This window comes from Melanotaenia boesemani, chromosome 14 (genome assembly GCF_017639745.1).
Source record: "Melanotaenia boesemani isolate fMelBoe1 chromosome 14, fMelBoe1.pri, whole genome shotgun sequence".
In the NCBI taxonomy this organism is placed as follows: Eukaryota; Metazoa; Chordata; class Actinopteri; order Atheriniformes; family Melanotaeniidae; genus Melanotaenia; species Melanotaenia boesemani.
In genome coordinates this window covers 4285628-4301133 of record NC_055695.1, presented here as the reverse complement: position 1 = coordinate 4301133, position 15506 = coordinate 4285628, and the positions used below count along the sequence as shown (strand labels likewise).

Below are 15506 nucleotides of genomic sequence, written 5' to 3'. Positions count from 1 at the left end.
AGTCAAGCTGCAGAAATATCGAAGACAAAAACAACCTACGCAGCGAAGGTGGTCCAAAGAAGGGAAGGACGTATCAAGCTAGCTGGAAAATTAAATTCCCATGGATAGTTTATGAAGCAACTAAAAGCAAGGTATTTTGTGAAGTTTGCACAACAGCTAAAAATATGAATGCCCCGCTTCCTTCAACAACACACGATCAAGAATCTTTGAAAGCCTTTGTACAAGACGGCTTTTCAAGTTGGGCTAAAGCACCTGAACGTTTCAAATTCCATGAAAAGTCAAATCTACATCGAGCTGCTGCTGGAGTTGTCGCCTCTGCCAATGCAGGTGTAAATGTTACGACTACAACTTCTGCTAGTAAACAAAAGCAGATGTCAGATGCTAGGACAGCTTTGTTGGCTATTTTGTCGTCTATCCAATATTTAGGATGTCAGGGTTTGGCCATACGAGGAAAAACAGACGAGGAGTCCAACTTGCTCCAGCTGCTAAAACTGAGGCCCACAGATATTCCACAGCTGCTGTCATTGCTGGCTCGTAAGGAGAGTAAATGGTTATCACATGAAATCCTTAATGAAATGACAGCTGTTCGTGAAGTGATCACCCTCATCCGACAGTCTCCGAAGCGACTCGCCTGGTTTCAAGAGTTTCAAAGCAAAGATGCACCAGCTTTAAGACCTCTGTGCCCAACGCTTTGGACCGTGACAGCGACCTCTTTGCAATCCATAGCTTTAAACTACAGTGCGCTACTGGAATTTCTGGAGGACTTAAGTTTAAACGACAAAGGGGATACAGGAGGTAAAGTCAGCAGCATCCTTGTGCATCTGCAGAAATTTAGCACATTTTTCACTTTGAAAATAATGCTGAAGTTTTTCTCTCGCATGGAAACGGTCAATGCCGCACTCCAAAAGAGTCAGTTACATATACAGAGAGCAAGACAGATGATCAGCACACTCAGAGAAGACATCAAAAGTCTTCGTGAAGGATTCCAAGAGTTTTGGGAAAACACAATGGCAGCAGCAAATGATCTGAACTTGGAGAGGCCAGCTGTGCCAAGACCAAGAAAAATACCCCGCCAGCTGAATGATGGAGGCGCGTCGCCACACAGCTTCCAAACACCAGAGGAACTTTACCGACAGCAATACTTGGATATTATCGACACAGCCATAATGTCCCTGGATTGCAGATTTAGTCCTTCTGCATTCAAGCACATCCAAGATGTCGAGGATTTTGTGTCTGGAAAAAGTGACTCCAAAAACATTGCACAGTTTTACGGTGATGATTTGGATGAAAGCAGACTCACACTGCACCGGGATATGTGCGTGGACTTGGCAAAACAACACGGAGTTCAACTGAACACTTTCCAAGATCTTGTGGACTTTTTAAAAGGCGATCAGGGACAGCTGTTTAGAACCATGTTGCCAGAGCTCACAAAACTGGTCAAACTCACGCTGCCTATCCCTGTAACGTCTTGCAGCTCAGAGAGGTCATTCTCCGGCCTCCGAAGGCTAAAAACCTATCTACGCTCCACAATGGGACAGGCAAGGTTGAACCATGTTGCACTACTGAACTGTCACAAGACTCTATCACGAACACTGAACCTGGATGTAATCGCCAATCGCCAGAAATGTAAATCGGCGCCTATGCCTTGAAGTAGTACAAATTAGCAAGCACGGGAGAAATAAAGAGTTGTGGTTGTGTACTGTGAAAGAATGACAACGTATTAATGTGAATTGAAACAGCACAATTTAAAAACGTCTACATATGTCCCTGAAAGCAGCGTTAAAATGAGGGTCCTGAAACTGCAGCTTCCTGTACTGCAGAAACTCCATGTTGCTGTGTGCGGTGAACATGTTCTGATGTCTGGAAAATGCTCTACGTTTTTGCTGTTTTGGGTTGTTCATCCGGGCACATTGTCCCGAGGACCAGATTCAATGAAATCATTAAACTGTTTCAAGTTACTACAGGATTACTTGTGAAGTCATGAAACAACAAACCAACTATTTTGGCTCACAATTTTTCTCACTTCTTCTGTTTAACTTTTGCCATTTTAAAAGCCATTGCTGCTTTCTGGTTTTACTTGTTAAGTGAGACACCAACTTGAGCACTTAACTTAAGCTAATGTTTTTGCCTCATTAATAAGGACGTTTTAACTATCTTTATGATATGATGATGTGATATGACAGAGATTACATAGACCGGACTCCTATGAACAATTTTTATTGTGCAAGTAATGACTTCGTTGTTTATGCATTAAAAATTTATTAATTCCACAAATTAATTTCTGTGCATTAACACATTAATTTAGCAGCCTTATCATTGTCTGAAAACATGTTTATGTCTGGAAGAATTTTGGCCACTGATGGCCACCGTTCGTTTACAACTTTCTATGCCCTTTTTTTTACCACTGGATGTCAGTAATTCTTACTCTCTACCTTTAAATGAAAGCTGTAAATCTCCATCAGCTGAGGAAAGCAAGTCAGAAAATGTGAAACTTTATAGACAGATTCATCTTTACTTTGTTCCATCAGTACCCTCAAAAGTGATATTATGTATGTAAACATACCTCAAATTTTCAAGTATTGTGTATTTTTAGTTTTGTAGTTGATTCCATTTATTAAATTGTCACAATTTTACTATTTGTCACTAACTTGTTTTCTTTTAAAGCAGGTACTTTTTCAACTTTGTCGCCCTCTAGTGGTGCTAATGGCTAACTGTAATTCATGGCAGTATGTTTGGTCTAATTTATCAACTTATTCCAAAAGAATTGTTATAAATGTAAAATAATAACAATCTAACTTAATGCCACCCTCGTTTTGTATGTTGGAGCACCCTAACAGATTTTATTCTGTAATAACATGTTTGTATGTGACAGTTTTGTGTGTGATCTCCTCTCGTCTTGTGTTTAACTCAGTTAAATCTGATTGCTCACCCCCCAGCTGCTCTGCCATGAAACCCTCCACCTCCCCGCCTTTCCGCTGCACTGTTACTTGAGTTCTGATTGGCTGCCTTCTGACCAGTGGTAGTACAAATGCAGATACACCCTCAGACATATGGAGCTGATTAGACATGGAGAGACTGTGATATCATCCACGACTATATATTTTCAGCTCTGAGGTGGATCAGTCAGCACTCATACTACATATGCACTCTTCTACGCTTTTTTTTTTAAATATAACTTAGCAGATGCTCAGTGTTTAGATAAGTATTCAGGTCTTTATTTTTTTTAAATACCAATTATTAAATTATAAAAGCTCTTCATTCAAGGCCCAGCATAAAAAACACATAAGTATCATTTATTTACTTCATTGCAAAATTATAGTAGAAATATTCTATTTGACTTCATGCAAAAATATTGAGAATCCTAATAAATTAAAAGAGGTTTAACTGGAGTTAGTCCAGTTGTTGCTTGAACTGCTATGAAGCATCACTGGGTGAGATTAGATATTTATAATGATCCCATCCAGACATAACAGCTGCTGGTTTTTATTATGTTGCCTCAAAACCTTCAATTAAGTTTAAAACAATGCTTAAAGTTTCACACTCCAGTTCAATTCTGAAGTTATAAAGCCCTAAACAACTTACTAAGGGTTTATACTAAGTTTCCACTTCCATCAGAAGAACCTGGAAACAACATTAACACACACTTAGCTCCACCTTGCTAGTTGGACCCCTTTTTAGTGTCATAGATTCAACAAGGTGTTAGGAACATTCCTCAGAGATATCCCCCACATAATTAATTTGATGTTGGTTCTACCAAATATTGACTCTGAAATGGGGAGTTGCAACTGTTCCTGGAATGTAATATTCAGTGGTAATAACATGTAGTAATGTTTATATGTTATGTTTAATTGGCAGAGTTTAAAACAACCATTTATATGATCTGGTTCAAACTGTCTCATAACCGAAATCTCCAGTTTCTTAATACTGTAATGGAAACAGTATTTGGCATCATATAAATTACATCTAATCCTTCTCTGAAAAGAAATGTATTAATATGAGTATTATTTGTCAAAATCTTCATCTTGGAAAGATAGCTGACATTTCCACGTGGATTTACTGCAGCGGTCTGAGTGGCTGACATGTGAGTGACCTTGTTATTTGAACCCCACTTGACCTGCTGACACGGGCAATCACCCGCTGAGTTAAGGTGTTTCAGCTCAAAACAAAAGAAAATCCATCCCCAACCTTCTCCATCGGGGCTGCAGATCTCCTGCAGGCCCGCGGAGGTCGCTCTGCTCTCTGCCTCCTCTCCTCTGGATTTCCCTCATACGAGTCTCCCCTCATCCTCCCTCTGAAAAAAGTCAGATCAAGCTTTTCCGGTCTGCTAGCCCTACTTTCCTTTCAGATCTGTGGTGTTGGAGCTGAGGGGACTCGCAGGCACAGACGAGGAGCGGCGAGGAGGAACCGGAGCTGTTAAACCACGTACGCCTCTGCACGGTCACTCCAAACGGCTAGCGTGTCCTGTCGGTGGTGTTATGTGCTCGGAGAGGAGGTACAGTTAGGGAGGAGGGAGCGGAATGCTTCGGTGGATGGCACCGCACACGGTTTTCGCCGCGACTGCTATGTGCTCTTCCATCCACGCGTCTCCGCGTCTCCGTGAAGCCGCCACGCGCCTCCCGGAGCTGCATGTCCTACTCTCCGCCGGCCTGCTGTTCCCACCTCCGGTGTCCGGCTACTCATTACATAACTCCGCGTGTTTGTCGCTCGCACTGACTTTATTCTCCCGCAGCCAAAAGAAGGACATCGCGTTTACCGCCCCAGAAGCCGCAAGCGGCAACAGGCGACGACGCGGCGGCGGCAGCGGTCAAAGCAGGATTTAAAGCTGGACTGCGCTGCCTTGTGCTGTCGTGGACTGGAGGAGTAGTAGGAATAGCATACAGGGTGGAAACCTGAGTCCAGCGGTGATGAGAACTCACCCGAGTGGATTTCACTGGTGTGCTGCCAGAAGCATCTGGAAAGGATAACACAGGGATACGCTCCCCCTCCAGAGGACCAGAGCATAATTCACATCTCAGACATTTCAGCGTTTCAGCTCTGCGGCTGCTGAGGGATGTCTTTTAGCTTGTGGCTTATGGTGAACTTATTTTAATTACACTGGCTACCCTGAGTGGCACAGTTTGGGCTTAAAACCAGACCTCCTTCTGGCAGCAGAGGGTTTGGACCTGTTGGATGACTGTGCGCCTCGATGCACTGATTCCATCCTGCTCAGGAAACCCGAACACATTTATAACCGTGCAAAATTCCTTGTAGCTATGCAGTGAAGATGTGTGCAGCCAGGTTCAGTGGCTGCCTTAATGGCTCTGCCGAGGAGGCCGCCTCTGGCGCCACTGGTCCGGTCGTGACCTCCAGGATGCTGGACTGGACTGAGGCCGGTCCCCGCATCCTCCACAGCCTGGAGATGGGCACGGTGATGACCATCTTCTATCAGAAGAAGTCCCAGCGGCCCGAGAGGAGGACTTTTCAAATAAAGCAGGACACCAGGCAGATAGTGTGGAGCCGAAACCCCGACAAAATAGAAGGAGAAAGTGAGTATTAAAGCATGGAGGGATTCCTGAGCCACAGGCTAAAGTAGAGATGTCTCAGTGAGTAAGATTCAATCTCTGGATTTCCTTGATTGTTCTTCCTGTGGTGTAACTGGATGTAGTGCAGGAAGACTGATAACTACAGACAAAACAACCACAAAATGACTCCAGCTGACCATAACAGTAAGGGAGGGACACTAAACATGGACAAAGACTTGGAAACACATGGCAGAGGTCCCAGTGGATCTGGCAAGATCTACTAAAAGACTTTATTTGACTACGAAGTCAGTTCTGTAAAGTAATGCAGAATGCACACAAATGGATGGACTGTGAGGGACAATGTGACACAAAGTGGCTACAGAGACACAAAGAGACAAGAAAAAGAAGCAAATAGTGACTTAATAAAAAGACAGTGATTAGAAAGAGACAAATTGCGACTTAAGTTAGACAAATGGTGACGTATAATGTTACAGAGACACTGATGGTCTAAAAAGACAAATGGTGATTAATTATAAAAAGAGAAAAAGTTATTATAAGATGACTAAGTGATCATATAATGACAACTTTACTATTACGGTGCAATATAGGACAACATATAGACCTGGATTACAGGAAGACATGCTGACAGAGACAGAGACAGAACACCAGGTACTGTTTTCTTCTCTGCATTCACTGCTGTAAAGAGGTCGGCCTCTTCGGATTTTAATACAGGTGCTGACCTGCTGAGCCAGAGGATGTGACATTTTTCAAGAAAACTAGAAAAAAATCTTGTGTGGATTTTCTGATACCGGTGGCCATTGATTTGCTGCTGATGTTCTTAATGTTGATCTTATGTCAAATTTAGCACATAAAACTAATAAGGGGACATTTTATTTGGAGAAATTGACATGAAAAAAATGCACATACAATCTTAGAAACTGAGGCTATGTTTAATTGAACATTTTTTCTTAAATAGTCTCTAATCATGTTGCAGTTTCTAGCTTCTCTGCTTTCAGTCATGTAAAGTGCTGACATTCCCAGCACAAGAAGAGATACAGATTTGATTTTCTGCTTCTCTAATTTGGTTGATCTGTCTGTCTAAAACAGCACACTTGCAGGGTTGTCCCTTCTCTGCCTGTGTCTTTCTGTAAAAGTTGACATTTTGCTGAGGTCAGCTGGTACCGTCCCAACCCAAACACACAAGCTGAGGTGCTGTCACAGCCTCCTCAGCCGACAGGGGGCTTGCAACCCTGTGGCCTCTGCTTCCTCCTATTCGGCTTCACAGTAACTCTCCAGACAGGGCGGCGTGCTGCTGCCACATGGATCCTCCACCAGCCCCGAGCTTCCTGTCTGTCTGAATGACTGTCTGTCTGTGGGCTGAGGCAGCCTGCAGCTTTGGAGTCGAGTGGCGGTGTTGCCCTCAGAGGAGCAGGCGACTGTATGCTCGGCCTGTCTGGAGCATGGAGGCTATTGTCTGTGGCCTGGATTATGTAACCTGAGGATGGATTTGTTGAAGTGTATGCTCACGTTGAGAAAACTTAAAGCATTTACAACTGGCACGATGAAATTTCCTTCTGGCTGCCATCTGTCCTTTTCTACTATATCGCAGCATTATGAAAAATGGTGGGAAAAAAGGCCCCTATGAGACAGAGACACAAGCTGGTTTATACTTGAGTATAAACCCTAAACTCGCATGTTTAAGTTTTTCAAGATTTCTTAAATGAATAAAGTTTAAAGTTTTAATATGCAGTTAAGTTTGTTTTGTGTTTTCAAGGGCTGTTGTGTGAAGTACTTATGAGTAATCAGCAAGCATGTTTACACAACACTAGAAAAAGCTTTTTTGTTTCAGTCACACCAAAATCAGACTTTAAGAAGCATGTAAACATTCTAGTCCAGCCCAAACCCTGTGAATGCAACGCTCTAAAAACCAGACTAGCATCCAGATAATGTGGCTCAAACTCATATCAGTCCTGCATGTACAAGACTACTCATATGGACATTTATGCACATGCTTCAAACTTTAATCTCTTTGCATAATTTTTGTATAAACAGTACATGTTTTGTATATTAATGCAGCTGAATTTCCAGCTCATTTTCAGATTTCCTTCGGAGTATGCACATATGTAGAAGTAGAACTTTCTGTCACCATGACTATTAGCATAGTGTTAGTGTCATTATGACTATTAGCAAAATGTTAATGGACAATAAATCGCTGTCACTTACAGTAAAGCTATGTCGCTATAACTTGCAATAGATCGCTGTCACTCGCAGTGGATCACTTTTGCCCACAATATATCACTACAGCTCGCAATAGATCGTTGTCACTCACAATATGTCGCTACTACTCACAATAGATTGCTGTTGTTACGACCCCTTTGGTAACCAGGGGTATTCGGGGTCCGAAACAAAAACACAATGAATCAATTTAACGCATTTACAATTATTTAATAATAAAAAAATAAACAAACAACCAGGTTCAAAATAATACAGGACAACCACGGTAATCAAATTCAAGAAAAGAAAATCCAATTTACACAAGGTGTCCTCACTTGAGGTAATAATTTAACCAAATAATTATCAATAACAAAAGTCCTCTTAATCTTATCCTCAATATATTTACAAACTAAACTATACAAATCCAATACCAATCACAAACCACAATATTAATCTTACAATTAACGTTAACACAAAATAGAGCTGCTTGTAATTATCCTTCTGACAAAATAAAGATTAGCTTAATTATGCTTACAAAAGGAATAACCCAAACTTACAACAGGAAGGAGAGCTCAGAATCTCAATATCCAACAAACACAATCGTGTATCTACTAACTAAGGGAAGTTAACGCTCTTACAAAAACCACAAACGGTACTCAGACCAGCCACTACAATCACAAATCCCAGAGTTGGTGAGCTGTGGGCCAAAGGAACACAGCTGCCCTGATTCCTGGAGCCGTCCCTCTTTTAAAGGCCATCCTGGACTCTGGTTGGCTGTGGAAGAGGAAGTGCTGTGGAATCTTCGTCCAATGAGATCCCTACGTAGATCTCCCTCCAAAAGGAATGCGGAAACATAGGTGACCAATCACTGTAGAGGAGGGAATCCTCAGAGGTTCAGGCCTTCAGGTGTGAAGGGTTCCAGACCAGGCACCTGATTACACACACACGTACCCAGGCTTCAGACCAGGGGACGTGACAGCTTAACTTGCAGGAGATTACTTTCACTCGCAATATATCGCTATAACTTGCAATGGATCGCTGTCACTCGTAATATATTGCTACAGCTAACAATAGATTGCGGTCACTTGCAGCAGATCATTTTCACTTTCAGAGTATCAACTGGATAGCGATAGATGCCTAGATGGCCTCAACTATGTAATAGCATGACGCCATCAAGTGCAATGCCTTCTTTAAAGTATAACCAAAACATGACTCAGAAACAAGGGAGAAGAATGGTGGTCATCCAACAGTTAACTTGCATTAGATTGCTGTCACTGTCAATAGATCAGTATCACTTGTAGTAGATCACCGTCACTGGCAACAGATTGCTATAAGTTAAAAACTATCAGAGCACTTGCAGGTTAGAAAATAAGCTCCTCAGAACAGGCACAAAAGAATATGATATTTTTTTTGTTTTTGTTTTTTTTTATATCCTAAATAATTCAAACCATTTAAATTTGACATTGGTTTCTTGTTTTGTAAACTTCAGTCACAAATAAAATCACTTTTGCATCACACATACTTTATCAATACGACCTAAGAGCAGAACATGGATAATGTGACTTTGTCCGTGGTCTGTGTACTTATATCATATCTTACTATGGTGTTTACATGAATTGCAGAAGATATCCCATTTATATTCCTGTGTCTATCTTATACTCAAAGTCTAAATATTGACTAACATCCTCATTGGATCCCACTTTGGTATTGCAATGTTTGCACACATCCAAAATCTTAATTATTTCAATTTCTCTTAACCCCTTATCAAGCGGGGCATTTTGGCAAACCTCTCCAAATTAGAATTACTGCTGTTATTGAACCCTCTGGATTGTAAGTACAGGCTTGGGCTCTTTGTAAAGGTAACACTCTCTAGTTTCACCCACAGCAATCAGAATCACTGTAAGTATTACTGATAAAAAGTTATATACTTTAGAACACACAGAAAAAATAATTTTTTTGTCCTCGCCTAACCCGTACAGACAGAATGAGACCAATCTTGATGGGAAATATTGATGTTTGACCTATAGAGAGCCCTCAAAGGTAAGGAAAGTCAACATTTAAACTTTCTGCTTTTCTGTAAAAAAGACTTTAGTGTTAGCGCTGTGATTGTTGCGTGTCAAAATGGTTTATATCATCAGAAAGACGAGACTTTGAGCTTTCATTTGATGTGTATGTTGTGGGCATTTATGATGGAGGGGCTTGCACACATGGCTGCAATGTTGTTGATTAGTAGTCATGTACCGGGACCAGTACGTCTGCATCATAAGGGGTTGAAACACTCGGTGTGGCCCCTACAAATTCTTCACTTGCTGTAAATGTTCAGGTTTTTTGTGTTTTTACTGCAGCAGAATGTTTGTTTCAGTAACTTATAGTGTTAGTTTTGTTGTCTTGTAAGAACTGTGATTATTCAGGGGGCTAATTTTTGTATTTGTGGGGGCTTTTATGATTTTTTTTTAATTTTTTTATTGTGAACTTTTTTCTTTGACATATGTGTGTTTTCTTTTTATATCTGAAATAAGGTTTTATCTCATTTTTATTTGCAGTGAGTTTCTCTGTTTGAGTGTCGCTAAACTGGTTTCTATAGCTATTTTTTATTTCTATTCAAGAGGTGTGTATACAAAAGGTGGACAGAAACAGCAAAAAAGTGAGCAAAAATTTCCACTAATGTGCCAAAAAATGCTTAGATGTTTGCTTTTGGTGGTTTGTGTTTTTATCCCCATTTCACAGACTTGATGTTTATTATAGGGATTAGCATCTTGTCTGGTCTGGCAAAGACTAAAATGTTATGGCTGTTTTTTCTGTTTCTGATCTCAGTCAATAAACAATAACACTCATTAACTGTTCCGAGTAGGTATGATATAATATCCCAGATATTCCCAGAAATTAAGTACCTCCTCTTTAGAGGTTGTTTTTAGGTTTGCTTCTACTTTTCAAGGGTTTCCAGTTTTAGCCGTAGACTATGCAGCTGTGTGGTTTCACTGAGTTCTCAGTGGCACATCAGTTTTCATCCACCTTTTTTTATGAAACATGAGGGATGAACAGCAGCTGTAGGGGATGGGTTTAAAGTGTAACTACACCCCCTACTTTTTGTGTAGCTCCACCCACTGCCAGATTTTTAAAAATGCTTGAAACAGGGTTGGAGTGGGAGGTTTGGGGTGATCAGTGTGTGGAGAGTGGCCGGGTCGGGTTACACAGACAGAAATGATTGACAGACAGCAGCTCAGCTTACTGGCAAGAGGAAAAGTGAGATTCAAAGAGCACAAACACTACAGAGCGATCTATGAGGTGGAAGATTTTCCCCTCCTGAATCTCCTCAGCTATACATGAACAGGGTGGTCCTGAAGCGTATCAGTCTGAGCCGTTAAAGAACAGAAGTCTGAAAGGAGCAAATCTACACCATAAGTTCACATCCCTTCTTATGTGCTGGTGGGTGTGGTTCTCTATGCCTGCAAGGCGAGGACCCGCCTATCTGCATCTGGAGAGGGGACTGTGGGGTTTTTTAAATTTTCTTGTGACGTAGATAACCTCTTTATGTCACAAAAAACTTAACCTGGTTTTACCCTCTAAACGACGTTATGAGCAATTTTTTCCCACAAAATCCTGTTTTTAAAATAAATGAAAACATTACAAATTTTATTTACAGTATATGTAGTTTTCATCACATTTAAGTAGTTCTGTGTTGTTTACAGCTCAAAAAACACAATTTTTGGGTGTACTGACCCTTTAAAGAGCAGCCTAATTTAATTACTTTGGTTTTAAACCATGTAAATGATGCCATCGATGATCTGTGGGGCCACTCATGAATCTGAGCAAACACCTTCTCTGCTCATTCATCTTCACATTCTCAAACTGGTGAAAACAACACTTTTTACACAAACACACACATGTTTTCATAACCTACAAATGTCCCTTTACAAACAACCTCCCACCGGACGAAGCCTCCAGCAGATTCCAGGAACTCAGCAGGTTTCTCCTTCCCTCTATCTCCCACAGCTCTATCTCTCAGCTCCCCTCTTTTCCTTCTCCTCCTCTCTCAAATCTCCCTGCTCCCACGCATCCACCTCAACACCCATCTCGTTTTCAGATTTCTCTGACCTCCCATCTCACCCACTCTGTTTTCTTTCACTTTCTTTTAGAGGTTCAAGGTTATTTCTTCGTATTTATGTGACTGACCTCCACTCTGTCTCCTCACATCCCCCCTTGGTCTCCTGCTTTTCCTTCCTTTGTTTTTGTTGCTTGATGCTTTTCTTATTTCCTGCACCGTTACTTGAAGATAGTTCATCCTTGCACACACACACACACACACACCTCAGATTCTGTTTTTGTTTTTTTAGATGAGCTGTTTGGCAAACAGCGGAGGTATAAAACCCGGAGGCATAGGAAGTGTTGGGTTATCAGGGAGTGTCCCACTTCCTGTCTCAGATTAAAGGACTGAAAACAAAGCTCAGAAATCATCTGAAGGAAGCAGAGGCATCGACCCCAAATGAGGCGCCAGCTGCCTCCGATAATCTGGGTGGTTTGATCCAACAAGAAGTGTTTAGGGTTAACCAGAACTTAGTTAAGCCTAGATTTAAACGGCAACAACTGACATCCACAGCTTTTTTTTTTTTTTTTTTAGTTGGATGCAGTAGTAATATTACTGCAGAGTGATAGCATTTTCTTTTTTATTTTTAGCCCTCAGAGTTCTCCATCTTCATTATATTTATTTATCCCCTCCATTAAACTGAGGCCAGCGAGCCTGTTCTCACTCTGAATGCATCGTATTCTGTTGTTTTTCACGCTCTCAGTTTTAAAGTGAATTTTATAATAATCTTGTGAACCTGGTCATTTCTAAATGTCCTCAGCAGGTGGAGATTACCTCCACGGTACATGGTTGTAGTAAAAGGACTGGTGGTGGTTAACAGAGACAAAAACTGAAGGAAGATGCAAACAAAAATGGCAGCCATGGCGATACAAGAGGGTAAAATGGAAGGATGTTTTAAGGAATTCTTTACAAATGTTGTAGTTTTTATTCCCTTATTTGTGCGAGTTTTGTCCATGTTTAATCTCCAGAAGAAAAAGCAGCTGATAGTTCTTTAGATGAATCAGGGTTAAACGTTGACTGTTTGCAGATGATGTTTCCATTTATTCCTTTGCAATTCAGCTTTTTCTTCAAGAATAGCCAAAAAAAAAAAAAACTTAATTGAGCAACTAAAGCCAGTTTGCAAACTGTCATTTGAGGCAAAAATTGAAATAGTTTTGAAGCTGCGTGTTTCTGTGGCGGAATCGACGGCGGTAACACAGGGTTGACAGCGGTAAAAATAACAGAAAATGGCTTGGCTAGCACCCTGTGTCTTGTTTCAGCGGCCTTAAATACCATCTATGATACTGCTGCTGTTGTTTGTTTTTTTCTAATGTGATCTCCAAATTAACCAGATATTAACCTCATCTATTATTTTTATCGTTTTGCTTACACCTGGCAAATTTGGAAATTCTATTAGGACAAAAAAGGGGTTGAAGTTGCCTTAGTGGAGTTCTAAACCCAAAACCCAACAGTTGCAAAAGTTAAAAAAGAAGATGCACATCTCAGCATCCAGATGAAGGAGAACACAATGCTCACAATGAGTCGTTTATTTGGCTCACATCACAGATAAAGTACGCTTATGTGGTTGGCACAGAGCCTTCATCACACCTCTAAGTGCTATACAGGTGTCAGCTTCAACTAAAGTCATTGTCCAGTCCTCTTAATCACATCATGCAAACCACTCCCAGTTACATATCACTTTTGTTAGAAATGCAACACTGAAGTGAACAATCTCAGGCTAGAAAACATCTAAGACTGAACTCATCATAGTATTTAGTGTAGAAATCCAGTACACCTCCCTTTGAGCCAGTTTGTTTAAAAGATCACCTCCTTTTGTTGATGTCTCCCCAAAGTAAAGAATCCTATTAAAAATTCCTGGATCCAGGCGGTGATCCAGTTCACCCCAAAATCTAACCACTTGTTCATTATTTCATTCCAACACTTTCTGAAAATGTGATCAAAATCCGTCCATACAGACCGACTGACAAAAACACAACCAAAAAAGGCTGAAAGACATTCTGCACAGCCTGTATCTCAGGCTGAACAGGGTCTGATTGAAAAGTATGTGACGCCCTAGAAACGAGAAGCAGTTGCATTACATGCATCCTCTGAAATGCCGAACACGTTTGGGTGCTTGGATTCAAACCCGAAGGCCAGTCTCTAATCTCATCTCTTGGTTTCTAACAGTCACTGGCTGACTAGACGAACACATTTGGTTAAGTTTTTTATAGTTTTGACTTTACAAGGCTGGATTCACTTGTGAAACTAGCAAGATCACAAGTGAATCCATCTAGTCAGGCTCCAAGTTCTCCTTTGTTACTAAAAACAAAAGTTTGGACCAATCAGCATCCTGCACCGATATGAACGATGGCAGATCATATGTGCTGACTTTTTCTGCAGGGTCCATATTATTGGATGAAGTTTAAAGTTTGCTGGTGGAAATTTTTAAAAGGTTCAAGGATTCATCTAAAAGTTTAGAGCATCGGGTTTAGAGCCAGTCCTCCTGCCAGGGCTTTTAGCCAGAATCCCTGCTATCTATTTTCTCCTCCTCTCCCGTCCTTCACTTTTCTTGGACTTGCTGTAAACCATCCGCACCATCTGGCAGAAGTGATGTCATCAGCTGTACCAGGAACAGTTTGTTTCACTGGGAGTGCTCTGCAATTATCAGCAGCTGGTGTTTTCAGGTCAGCAGATCACACAGCTGCATTCAGGAGCTGCCGTTCAGTCCAGCAGTCAGAGCTGACCCAGAAAGAGAGAAGATGAGGTGCTGAGCGTCTCTGATGGAGAAACATATCTTATCCAGCATCACTGGGCTTATTGTAAACATTTTAACTGTCCAACATTCAAACTAAAAGGCAGGAAATGATAAAAGGTTCAATGCAGGGATTAAAAATAGTTCTTGGTTGGTTTTCCTTCAGTTTGGGAAGAAAGTGACTCAACTTTGGAGACTTTAAACTGGTGTAATGGAAACAGCTTGAAACCGCTGCAAGTATTATGAGTACGTTTTGTTAGCTTTTTGTTTTGTTTATTCATCTTGTGGACTTTAGATCCAACCGTCTATTTTAAAACTTTTCCTTGCACCAGCAACAAAACAACTTTATGTAGAAAACACCAAACCAAAAGAAAATACAGTCCCAATCTGCCTGAACTGTCAGCCGCTGTCTAAATAAAGCCATGCCTCTACTTCAACAAGTAACAAAACATGAAGCCTTTAAAGCTTCTTCACCGTCTTTTTCAAATGTGTGCTTTTTTTAATTTGGTTAAATTTTGATTTAATTTAGTTCCACATATACACCATGCACAAAAATCCAATTTATTTTATTAATATATACTTTGAGGATATTTGCAGGATGAGGTAAAATGGAGCTGTCAAGCACTGACGATGACATTGTGATCCTCTCACTTCTCAGTGGGAAAAAAAGAAAAAGTAAACACTGGGTCTGTTTGATCTGGGGTCAACAGCAAGGCGAGTTTTACTGCTGAGTAATCCCAATCATTTCCAGGTGTATTTCAGGATACCAGTGGTCCAGTCTGTGATCAGAGCAGTTTCATCCGGTATCTTCAGTTTTTTGTAGTAAAGTGTTTCATATGAATTTATTTTGGATAGCAACATTTGTGTAACGACTGAATGGTGAAAAACACTAAATTAAACCCGTTTTAAAAACATGGCATCAATTGCTTTAAACTTCTGTAAACATAAAGGACATGATGTGATTTTGTATATTTTG

At 40.8% G+C, this 15506-nt stretch overlaps 1 protein-coding gene across 2 annotated transcripts in view; it reads left to right on the top strand.

Annotated features, from left to right (window-relative positions):
* The first annotated feature begins 4252 nt into the window (after window positions 1–4252).
* Window positions 4253–15506, top strand: part of LOC121653329 (1-phosphatidylinositol 4,5-bisphosphate phosphodiesterase gamma-1-like) — a 42787-nt gene continuing 31533 nt past the window's right edge. For both annotated transcript variants that reach the window (XR_006012782.1, XM_042006719.1), the window contains exon 1: window positions 4253–5525. Coding sequence is in view for 1 of the 2 variants with exons in the window: in XM_042006719.1 (XP_041862653.1) it covers window positions 5264–5525 (262 nt within the window). In the remaining variant the exon portion in view is untranslated. The remainder of the gene's footprint in view (window positions 5526–15506) is intronic.